General features: G+C 41.0%; 1 protein-coding gene across 1 annotated transcript; it reads right to left on the bottom strand.

Annotated features, from left to right (window-relative positions):
* Window positions 1–332: 332 nt before the first annotated feature.
* On the bottom strand, window positions 333–12,126 carry ak3 (adenylate kinase 3). Its single transcript, XM_030064927.1, has 5 exons — window positions 11,327–12,126; window positions 9,269–9,388; window positions 6,480–6,652; window positions 2,589–2,707; window positions 333–1,478 (listed from the first exon to the last, which is right to left on the bottom strand). Exons 1-5 carry the CDS (start codon window positions 11,472–11,474, stop codon window positions 1,376–1,378), a joined length of 663 nt encoding a protein of 220 aa, XP_029920787.1. The 5' UTR covers window positions 11,475–12,126; the 3' UTR covers window positions 333–1,375.
* Window positions 12,127–12,282: the final 156 nt, after the last annotated feature.

Here is a 12,282-nt window from a genome sequence, read left to right as displayed (position 1 = left end):
AAATATATATTATTCAAAGAAACATTAAATCTATATTTCAAGGCAAGTTGACATGTGGCTTGGTGAATCTGAACACTTCAGCAATATAAACATATAAACCCTTCAGAGATATAACTGTGGAAACAAGAATGTGGGTAACTCAATTCCATGAGGCCTTAAGTGTGATATTTGATGCAAGAGAATGTTATTTCTGCGCTAACTGTGCTTCAGTTCTCTGTTCTATGACATTTCCCATTATACAGTCAAACTTGATGTCAAACATAAGTATATTTATCTGTTTCTGAATAACTGAAAAAAGGAGTGCATGATAAAGGCTCGTTTCAGAGGCAACATTCAGACAGCAAATTGTTACATTTTATTTCTTGTGATAAAATTAAAAAAAAATTTAAGCATTTACTACAATCTGTGCAGTCATTTTATACATTAGATCAGCTAGTTTTTTATTTATTTAATTAATAGCTTGGTGATTCATATTCATAATAAAAAAAAAAAGTATTGATCAACTACATTCAAAAGCAGCAAAAGGCACTTGAGTGCAAGAGAGAGGATGTACAACAATAAAGAACAAGGCACATCTCCCTTTAGGACAAATGCAGAATAATGTCCAAATTCAGCCCTAATGCCGCTATCATTCACATTTTATTATGATGGAATAATGAGATTGTTTCTCTGGAGGATTTTGAATGCCCTTCTAAACTGTGGCAGAAACTGTGACGTTGGATGAGCTTAAGGAAAGCTGAAGTGTGTGCTCATCTTTACGACAGAGGAAAATTGTACTAGTCCTAAATCTCAAAACAGAAAAAAGCTGACTTCACCTGTGTCAGTTAAGGTTGAAGTCACTGTAGATGTCGCAACAAAAATGGAAACAAAGATCTTCTTGGCCTATCACCCTCGACTAATGCTCACGTCGTTTTGTAACACCTCTGGTGAAAGTGACCTTGAATTTCTGCTACGTGCGATCTGATTGTCATATCTGATTTTCACCGGCGCTGCCTCGCTTTAGAAGGGCAAATTCTGGAGAGAAGGGACGCCCGTCATTTCTGTAACGGTGACACTGATCAATGTTGGACTTCAAGAGGTTTTTTGCACACATTCCTGAGAATAGTTAAGATCATTTAAACGACATCGTGGCAGCAGTGCAACTAAAGTGCAGCACACACGTACAAAGTGAAACAGCTGTGACAACATGACAACATCCTTGGTCCAAATTTTGAAACTTACAGTTAAAGACCGTTCACACTAGACTGGCACGACGCTGAAAGGCATTAGGATACTTTTCTGCTCCCAGAGGTTGGACCATGCATGTGGAGTGGTTTCTGCTGGTAAACTTCGCAGTCCTCTCGTGGCAGCCTGGGCTTTCTAGACGAGGACATTCTCACTGACTGACGGCGGGGAGCTTTTTGTGGAGGAAAGCCTGGACGTGAGGCCAGATCTTGTTGGTCTCTGTTCCAGAAAAGACCTCCAGCACCCCTTTGCTCCTGTGAGGGCAAAAAAAATACCAGGAAGTTGTACGGTCAGTCACCATGGTAACTGCAATTCAATGGACCCAGCAATACATAAATCAGAAAAATCCATACAGCATAGTCAGACAATTTTCATACTTGAAGACTACACTATTCTGTCACCTTCTTCTGTTATTACTGTTTCTTATTCCATTCTGTGCTGTTGTTTGTTCTGTTCTGTTTTGCTCTATTCTATTCTATTCTATACTGATCTATTTATCTCCTCTGTTCTGTTTTCTGTGATGAACAGCCTCTTAAAAGCTGAGTTAAAAGAAGTGGGACACTAGCTATGTACATCCCTGTGGTTTTAGAGAGCACTGACTAATGTTTTGCTACTTAATTAGTCCAGAAATAGAAACTATGATGCATGGCCATTCACACTGGGTTCACGGGCGAGCAATTATAGTTGGGAGTTGGTTTTGATCAAGCGAAAAGATAAAAGCACACATTTTGTGAGTAGTGTCCAAAGGGTTTGTGCTCCTGTAATGAGAAGAGCTCCGTGGTCTCATGCCCCCTCCAGCTGGTCCTGCTGGAATGTCTTTCTTTGTAAGCCGTTTCTCAGACCTGAAGGAATGTGCAGAGAGAACCAGGCCCAAGGTCAAGGTTCACAAAGATACTCTTACAAAGGCCTTTCACCTGGATTGTTGCACTTACATGGACAGACAGGTAACCAAAAGGAGGAGGAGTCCACTTCAGTGAGATATGCTGCAGTGCAGGTCCTAAGTCAAGGTTCACTACATTACATGTGATTAAGTGCAGTACAGGTTTACCTGTAGGACTTGTAGGCCTTCTTTTTATCGTGCCTCTGTGTGATGTAGTAGTATTTTAGAGAGACAGGTGGGTGGGGATGTGTGTAACTACTGTAGGTGGGGCATATATTTCACATTTCATATCTCATATTCTTAGGTTAGTCTTTATTGTATATATTTCTGCATTTATTCTATTCTATTTAATTTTATTTTTATGTTTCTATTGATATTTTCTATTGCTGCTGTAACATAAGAATTTCCCAGTTTGGGATCAATAAAGTAAGTCTATCTATCTATCTATCTATCAATCTATTTTTATGTGTCTGTACTATCATACCTGTAGTACTCTAAGACCGGTTCAGTCTGGGTTTCGTAGGCCTTCAGTCTCCGCATGACGGTCTCCGGTGTGTCGTCATCCCTCTGCACCAGAGGCTCCCCTGTCACATCATCCAAACCCTGGAGAATACACCAAAACAAGGTTGACAACATAGGAAAAACACCCTGAACTTTGAAAATAAAGTCAATACTAAGTCTGTTCAATTTGTTTGGGTTTCCTAACACTGATCACCTGCTGCGCAAGTCAGGTGAAGCTCTCATATATGAATATGTGGTGTGTATATTGGTATTTTTTATGATACACTACACGCATTGTAGCCTGCATGCAGACACCCAGACACCCTTGAAACCCAGACACAGCAGAAACCTGGAGGAATGTAAACACTTCAAGACACACAGAGCTCTGCTCAGCAGGAGGAGGGAGAAAGCTCGCAGTTTGAAGGCTGCATAACTTTTATCAGAATTTGGTGGGTTCAACTTGAATTTTCACCTCGTGTAAGATATCATGTTTTGTTTCCAGTTTGACCTTTTATGGTTCAAACACAAGTGAGTTGAGCTGTTGGATATTTTCCTGCAAGTAGGATTATTGTCCCAGTGATGATCCCGTAGTCTCCACCAGCCGACACGCACGGGAGGTGCAACTATTTAGTGATTTCTTTCTCCCACTCAGCTCAATTAAAAATCTCAATGAATTTCTGACTCCTATGACTTATCTGACTCTCTGTGACTGTGTGGTGATGCAGGTTAAGGGGTCATCTTAAAAACAGGCACATTACACTGAGTTTTGCTCTGTGGCCTCTTAAGTCTTCCAACGCCTTGATGTTTTCCCGCTCTGACATCACTGTGGGAGCATTACAGCAGCAAAAGCCAACTCCATGTTGAAATACAACTACACTGAAGGAGCAGCAGCTGCATCAGCCTGACTTCACCTGGGAAACTCTATAAGGACAAGGCTTTGTACAAAAGAAGCTGTACGTAGGGATGCACGATAACATTGACACATTATCAGTATCAGCTGATACATTGACATATCGCATATCAAAAAAATATTGTGCATCCCTAATAAATATACATATGGCATGTTTTACATAATTTAAGTTGTATTTAGCAACATTTTGAAAAGCAACGCGCAACTGGGCCATCACAATAAGAGTATGAATAGGCATAATAAAATGTGAATTGCACTACAGGAGAGATTTGATGTTCTCTGCAATTAGGTGGGAAAAATATGTGTATACTTCAGAATCGGCATTGGCAAGTGGCCACAAGAGCTGGAAAATGTCAGCATATCGGAAAAACTCCATATTGTGCATCCCTAGCTCTAAGTATTAGATAATGTTTCTCTGGCTTGCAGCACGTCTACAGGTAAAATTAAACACTTCAACACTTAAATAACATGAATGCACAAACGCAAACACACTCTTGCTCAGGTTGGATTCCTGTTTGTACGTCTGTTTCTTACATGGTTCTTTCTCAAATTGGACTTTGAGGAATAGTCAATGATTAACCATAAATGAGTTATTCCTTCACACAATGCAGGAAGTCCAGCATTGACATGGTGCAAATCACCAGCACAGTAAGAATATGAGCACAAGACCACAGACACCACAGCTAAGATCGAGCCATGGCTCAGACAAACAGAGAACAGGCACTTAAAGCTGTGGGTAAGGTCAAACTTCCTCCACATAGCTGTTAACAACCAAAAAAAAAAAAAAGCTTTATAATACATCATAAGATCAAAGCCATAATAATTTTCTGCTTTGTTCCTCGTATAATTACTGTCCATGAAAGGAAATCTTGCACAATCTCCAGTAATAAGTCAGCTTTCCCACAATAATAAAAATGTTATATTGAAGATCATCCCATTTTAAAAAGGTACTATGACATTTTAAAAGGATTCTTTGGTCCTGAATTAAATGACCTTTTACATATTCGAATAAAATTAGATTGGAGTCATGTTACAGCAGAAAATTAAAATACAGTCAGTTTATATTATGTGAAAAGGTCTTAAAAAATGTGTCATTACTTTATAGGGAAGAACTTAGAAACATTTGTCCAGACATGGGCAGTCATGGGTCGTGGTGGCTGTGATTTTTCAGGCTCTCATTTCCTCTAAAGCCTACAGGTGACACCAGGTGATGTCACTGACTTGCACACCTTCAGCCAGTGGGACTAGAGGGACTAGTCAGTGTTATCATTTGCTGTTGTTATACTGTAAATTTGCACATTGCCCACATCTATGCACATTCTATACATCGATGCACACTGTTTTTTTTGGTTTTTTGCACATTGTTTTTTGCACATTGGGTACTTAGATCTTTAGATCTCGAGTGTCATCTTTTATTCTTTATTTTTTATATTCTTTATTTTTTTATTATTATTTATTTTTTATTATTCTTTATTTTTTATTTACTTAATCTTGTACTCTGTGGATACTGCTGAAAACTGTGAATTTCCTTCGGGATGAATAAAGTATCTATCTATCTATCTATCTATCTATCTATCTATCTATCTATCTTGTGTTCAAAGGGAATGAAAACAAGCAGCCTCCATGGGCCCTGCCTGCCTTTTAATCCCTATTGTGTGAATCATGAAACTGTGATGTGAATAATCCTCAGCAGAAACAATCTGGAGATTCTGATGCAGCCCATCGGGATTGACTTAGTCATCATCCTTTTCCTTTGGACGTTGTCGAGCAGACCTCTCACTCTGTAAAGGTTGAGAGCTTGCTCATTATTGCTTGAGGAAAAAAAAATATTGTAACTGCTACTGTTTGCTCTACTAACAATACACCAGTGCACTAAAAACACCTCTGTTTACTGGTGTGTAATTACATGGGATGAGTGCAAAGGTCCCCCACTTGGGCTTTCAAAGCAAACAAAGGGCCTGTTGTTGTATCTCCCCCTCTCTGTCTGTCACTACGCACAGCTCATTTTCATTCACCCTCTCATTTTTCTCTGTTTCGACTGTGCATCTCATTATTCTGCTGTTGGCATCCTGTCTCTATCACTTTTTTCTATCCCTCCCTGTCGTCCCCCAGACTTTGTTTTGCCCATTATCAATCATTTTGTGTCTGGATGTTGACTCTTCGCCTCAGGTCCAGAGTAAAATATATGGCTAGATGGGCATTCAAGGATATTTCTGTTTCAGATGGCCACATGGTATAAAAATGATGTTGCCATTGTGGGATTTCTGCTAGTAAACATATGTTCTTACATCTGAAGAATACAATTTGCAGGCCAGGACGTCTCTGTGGCACCATAACAATAATTTCCTATCATGTTTTGTCACATATTTTACCTTTATCAAAAAATTGCGTCTGTGTGATTTGTCTATTGCTCTTGCCCATATTGCGATTTGGACAGCATTTTGCTCAATTGTTCAGCCCTAAATTTCAGATGATTTAAGCTCAGTAAGAGACAAACAGACAACAATTGGATGGTGAATGCTTGCACAGCGACTAGCAGCAATGCAATTTGTCAGAATTGCCATTCCATCTCATTCCAAGAAATGATCACGTAGTCTGATTGCAGTTTTTACTGTTGCATAGGTAGCTGTTCTTTGCATCATTTGAACATATGATATCGTATTCCTATATTGATTCATTGCTGCTGTGCTGTTTCCATAGGTCTGTTTGTTTGTTGCTCCTGCAATGGAGCATTTAGAGCCACTTTTGCCTTTGTCTAGTGCTTTTTATGTATGTTTTTTTTTTACTAATATGTTGCTTTGCTCCAAAACCAGTCGCCCATTGGAGCCAAGTAAAGAAAGATGAGCAGCCAGAAATCAGAAATAAAAAAAACTCAACAAGTAAGAGAGATGCACAGTAAAATTAGTGGCATAGCAAAAATTCTAGGCAGAAATTTGTACTGATTATCACTGAAAATGTATTTACAGCGACTTTAGGTGGGTTGAAATCCACATTGTAGACCCTGCCACTGGGAAGGTGGGTCCAGCGAGACGTCAGCCTTTGTTTGATGGTCTGGAAAGGCACATCCAAGTTGATGACTGTATCTACCCGGTAGACATTATCCAGAGCCTCCGCCTGGGAAACTGTGCGAGGGAAACCTGGGGACGGAAAGAGGAAAAGAGTGACAGAGGGGGAAAAAGGGATGAGAGAGAAAAAAGGTGAGCAATGTGCGGTACATTTTATGAAGGATGTGATAAATGATGTTGCCAGGATTTGGATCACGTAGCAACACAGAATGTCAGATCGATATGAGGAGCAGAAGACTCAAAGAGTTTTCGACTTGTTACGTTCCTCTGGGAGCAGAAAACTCAAAGCAGCTCTGCTTGCAGCCAACCATCCACTCTCTGGAGAACCTCTGCGGACTAATATCCATTTCTGATTATGTAACGCCTGTGATCTGTTTTTCTTTTAAGTTTACATTAGGAAACACAGACACATGGAAGACAAAGAAAGCAGTGCACAGCCATTCATGAGTAACAAAAGAGCACCGTTCCAAACCATTTTATCTGTGTATCAGGTTTTAGTAAACACACTGTCAATTGCACATGACTCAATATTTTGAAAGTATGAATAATTCAGTGCTCAACCAGTGCTAGTCTTTTTCTGAAAATATTCTGTAAAGCTGCATATAAAATTTTGGAAATAGATTTTTCTTGAGAGGAAGTACCACTTTTCTGAAACAGTGGACACTTTTCAGAGGATATCTGAAGAGATGAGAGGATATCTGAGTGTACTGGCAAAGTACTTTGCTAAGCAGGCACAGATATGTGTGGTGTGTGTGTGTGTGTGTGTGTGTTGTCATCAGGTTGACTGTCTTGGCTGTTCAGATACGGCCCAAAAAGACTTGGACCCCCTCTGACCTGAGCCCCAACATCAAGTAAAGAGATGGTAATGGGAGTATGATATTAATGCAACAATCAATGAGGCCATGGCAGCAACACCACAAGATAATGACAAGACTCCAAAAATCACAAGCCTTGCATCAAGTAGGCTGCACACCATGTAGACGGGCGTTTGTAAAACACTGATTCTTGGGAATTTGGATAAATCATGTCCCACTAAGAAAAATGCCATTTCTGTTGGAAATTTACAACATTTTAATGAATAAAAAGAATCAAGGGCATAATCAGGGGGTCCTTTACACATTTGTAAGCTTCTTTTATATATGTTTATTTTAATTTGTATTAATTAATTATTAAAGTATTAGTCTCTTTTAATACAAAAATATGTTTTTCTAATAAAAAAAACATTACGGTGACGGTGCTGACAAAAACAAAGTAGGCTAATAACTGGAAAAACACCTATTTTATGAAAAAAATGCAAAATGAGGAGGTTGCACCGGTACATTGCTGAACATTGCTCTTTTTCAAAATTAAAACCTGTTTTATCCAAATTCCCAAGAATCAGTGAAAAAACAATACACCACCCGTGGCCCAAATCCAGTCAAGCAGGGACAGCGTCATCAGCCCACCAAGCACAGCACCATCAGGACCAGCCACCCCCAGCATCCACAGAGCACAGGCCACCACTGTCAAGAAATAACAGACTGACTGGAGGCTGATAGCTGCCAGCAACACAGAGCCAGGACCCAACATTCTGCAAAGACCTTTTTGGCCACTAGGGCTTGGTGTAATATCTTAAGGTGTGGCAACAGGTGTGGCATACCACAAAAAGTAATATAAGCTCCATCATCAGTGGCAGAGAACATGTTTAATTGTTTCACTGAGTCATGCTTCCATGTCCATGTTGCAGGACTGGGTGAGTCCTGCAGACGGCTTAGTCAGCCTCTCCTGGAGCAGAAAGCCCCTCTCAGAGCTGCTCCTGTTAGCAGCTCCTGCTGGACACTCAGCGGGTCGGCTGGCCTTCTTCAAGAACACACTCATGTCATTATTTTGTCCGTACTTGTCTTGTTTTTTCTGGACGTCCTTGTCGGGTGCGTCATACCCCACAGTTCCTGGTGTGACGGTTGGTAATTGCAAAGCATTTACTTGAAAGCATTTACTGAGTCCCCCAGGAGGTCTGTCTGTAACCCTCTGCAGGAGAGGAGCATGTGTGCCTGCAGGGGCTGAACTCCCCAGGCCTGCCCAGAGGGTTCCAGGCTCTCAATGTCCTTTAATTTCATCTTAGTCACCAGAGCTCCTTTCGACTCCTCATCTTCTTCCCTCATAGTTATAATTTGATTTAGATAAAAAAGAGCTGTTTAACACTTTGGCACTTCTGAAAGGACATGTCAGCATTCACAAGGTGGAATTACGTATGCAGAGCAATTTCAAAGTTTCACAGAGATGTTTTTCCACATTTCGTGAGCTTTAACAGGAGTGGAAAAAAACATCAAGCAGGAGAGCTTTCTTGAAACTAACAGTAGTGACATAAAAGAAGCTGCTCTTTGGTCATGGATATGAATATACTCAAAGAAAAAAAGATTTTTCATTAAAAACGGAGTGGGAGCAGCTTGGTTTTTCTTGTCTTTGAATGTGTGAATGGGAGTGCATGGAGGTAAGATAGCCTTGATTTCTGAATAGAAAAGCACATTCTGCACACACTTACTCAATCGATATCTGTGATGCACAAACAGACCATGGACAAGAAGTCAATATAGGACCAGTATGATCCTTTAAGCTCATGGTAGGCCTTAGTTTTCACTTTATGGGGGATGGTGTGTGTGTGTGCATGTGTGTGTATGTTTCACTCAGTCTGTCTTGGTATGTTCTTACCATCAAGCAGCCAGCTGGTCTGGTCCATGGCTTTCAGGTCACTCAGGATGAGCCGAGACATGACATCATCAGGTACCAGCTGGCCCTGGTCAATACACGACTTCATCAGCAGACCGAGCTCTGGCGGACACACACGGTCAAATACAGAGAAGGACAATGCAAATTAAGCACATCATAAATATGGCTTTTTGATTTTCCTGCCATCCTTCCACTTTCAAATCTGCAATTTCTAAGATATCCTCTGAGATATCGAAAAATCCCAGACCACCTTGAACGCAGCAGGATACATCTGCTTAACTCGAGGTCTCCAAAGACATGATATTTTTTTTTAATTTTCAGAAAAAACAAACCTTAATGGTCTGTGTGTCCCATTTAAGGCAAGACAGATTTTCCATAGCACTTCCACTTTAATTGGTCGGTGTCCAGCGGAAGAGTGGAATTTCCTGACAAGCCTTGCAGGAATGACTTTACTATGTGGCTGAGATCTCAGTCTCAGTGACACAGAGCAGAGGCTGGAACACTGGCAAAACTGAGGGCTACACATAAATAATAAAACAGGAGAAATTATTAAAAGGAAAGCAATAGCTCATGTCTTGTGCTCACACATAAATTGAGATACTTTTATCTTTCTATTTATTGATTGTTTCATCTGTAAATGTAGCGAGTGTGCACCAATTTGCTCTGGGCCAACTTTGAACCCAAAACAAGGTGTTTAGTAAATAAAGATTGTTGTGTGGTTGGTTATCTGTCTACCATGGCAACATTTGGCTATTAACTGCAATATTATTATTATTACATTATGATCATATGTGTGATGTTTATATCCAGTATATGAGTGCCACATCTGACACTGTGGCATCTGGTAAAAACGTTTGCAAGTGTCCAAGGTTACAGGTGTGTTCAAGGTTAGAGAAGCGGGCTCGGGACTGGAAGGTCACTAGTCGAGATCCAAGGACTGGCTGAGAAAATCTAGGTGTGGAAAGTCAGAGTAAGAAAGTAAGAATTCCTTCTCTTTTTTGCCAGCAATAAAAGGATGTGATAATACTGAGCAGGCCAAAAATAATAAACATGCATATGCCGCATGTATAAATGTGGTGCTGAAAAAGACCATGTGTGCATGACTAAAGGTTAAAACTCAACTGAAACCACTGAAGACCTCCCCAAAGCCTACAACTACCTTTAATTGGAGTCTTCAGATTTAATAAGCAATTCCTTCCCAGAAATTGCTTCATGATGCTGCTGTAAAAAAAAAAAAAAAAAAAAAAAGTGCTGCTTCTTCATCTGTAGTTTCCTCTGTCCTCTCCAACAACAAAAGTACAGAGCTTTCCTTATCTTCATATTTTTTCTTTATCTGCCTCCAAGGTGATAGAGCCGGTGGAGTAGTGGGCCTCCCTCTAATGCTCAGATAGTGTTAGTCAGGTGTTTACGGTATACACATGCAACTCCGCCTTGTACAGCTCTAATAACCATCTTGACCTTGGATGGAGGGAGCCAGGAGGCATGCAGCTGACATGCCACAACCGCTGTTTGTTCAGTTCCACCTGTGCAGGGGGTGGATATGTTCAGCTTCTATTCTATTTTATTCTATTCTGTTCTGTTCTATTCTATGCTATACTTTTCTAATCTACTCTTTTCTAGTCCAGTTCTTGAAATCTGCAGCCCTTGCAGTTTGAGGCTGCAACAAGATAAGAAGTATAACTGTAACAGGGAGTGTTGCTCTTATCACATTATACCAGAAAACACAGCTTTCAGTTTTTAATTTCTTGCACTATACTCTGTATTTTCTGACGCCTATTCAGTGCATAATGTTGTTGGGTAAAAAAAAAAAAAAATCATAAGTTTTGGAGATTTTTATACATTTGTGATTGCGTGACTACACATTTCTCATAAGCACATCAATTAGAGCACACGTTATGATTCTCTGTCTCTCCCTCTCTCTCTTTGCTTAATAGATATAGACACAGGAAACTTGAAATATGCCTATGTTTGTAGCCAAACGACGTTCAAAGAGAAATATAATTTACACACAGGCTAAGCGGACTGACAGTTCAATCTTACCGGTTTTGGCTTTGATGTTGGCTCTCAAAAGATCCCCACTGGAAATATGTTTCAGTCCAAAAGTTTTAGTAATGCGCGCAGACACGGTTCCTTTCCCAGATCCGGGAGGTCCCATAATGACCGCTCGGAATATCGTCTGTAAAACCATCTCTGGCAATTCTCGGTTACTTTTGAGTTTCTAGAAACCGGATAACTGTCCTTCCCATGAAAGCTGCCCCCTGGATGCTCAGCCAAGCGATTTCTCATGCGTGCTCGGTGCAGGCACTTTCTACCCAAAGAAGTGCGCAGTTGCCAAGAGTGGGCGCGTCTTTTGCAGCCATGCTCGGCTCTCACTGGACCCTGTGCTGTTTCCCCCCTCAGCCCTCCAGAAGCGAGTGAAGGCAGGAGGAAGACGTCTGGGAGGTAAACTGCGGCGCCGCAGGATGCCGCTCACCTGGCGACGCGCTGAGCGCAGGAGCTCCTTTCCTCGCTCGGTTCCACTTGTTGTCATTAAAGTAAACAAAGCTATCGAGTATTTATCGTATTTTTAATGCTTTGACGGGAATGTTGCTCTGTTTATTGTATAATACGGTTATGTAATTCGAATGTTAACAAGGTTGCAGTGATTAATCCCCCGAGCCTCCCTAGTGGACGGACCTGGAGATGGGAGGGCTGAGCAGGGAGTCGGCTCCGTGGCCTGGGATGTGGGGTAGCCAGTATGCTGCCTCATAATCACCTTACACAACGTTTAAGTGAAGTCTGACACTGCACAGAGAGGCCTATATGCAATGGCCATTTGTCTCCAATCAAAATACATGTCAGTCATTGAGCTGCCGAGCTGACGGTGTTATTATAGGGACTAATCAGGAGCCTGTTCCAGCCTTCCAGGGGAGTGTGGCAGAGCTGGTGCTGAGTGGGTGTCGTGGGTGTTTCTCAGACGCCAGAACTGACAGTTAATCCTTTGAGTGTCTTGGTCC

This window comes from Myripristis murdjan, chromosome 12, assembly GCF_902150065.1.
Source record: "Myripristis murdjan chromosome 12, fMyrMur1.1, whole genome shotgun sequence".
Taxonomy (NCBI): Eukaryota; Metazoa; Chordata; class Actinopteri; order Holocentriformes; family Holocentridae; genus Myripristis; species Myripristis murdjan.
The sequence above is the reverse complement of the archived record's forward strand: the minus strand, read 5'-3'. Positions and strand labels throughout refer to the sequence as shown.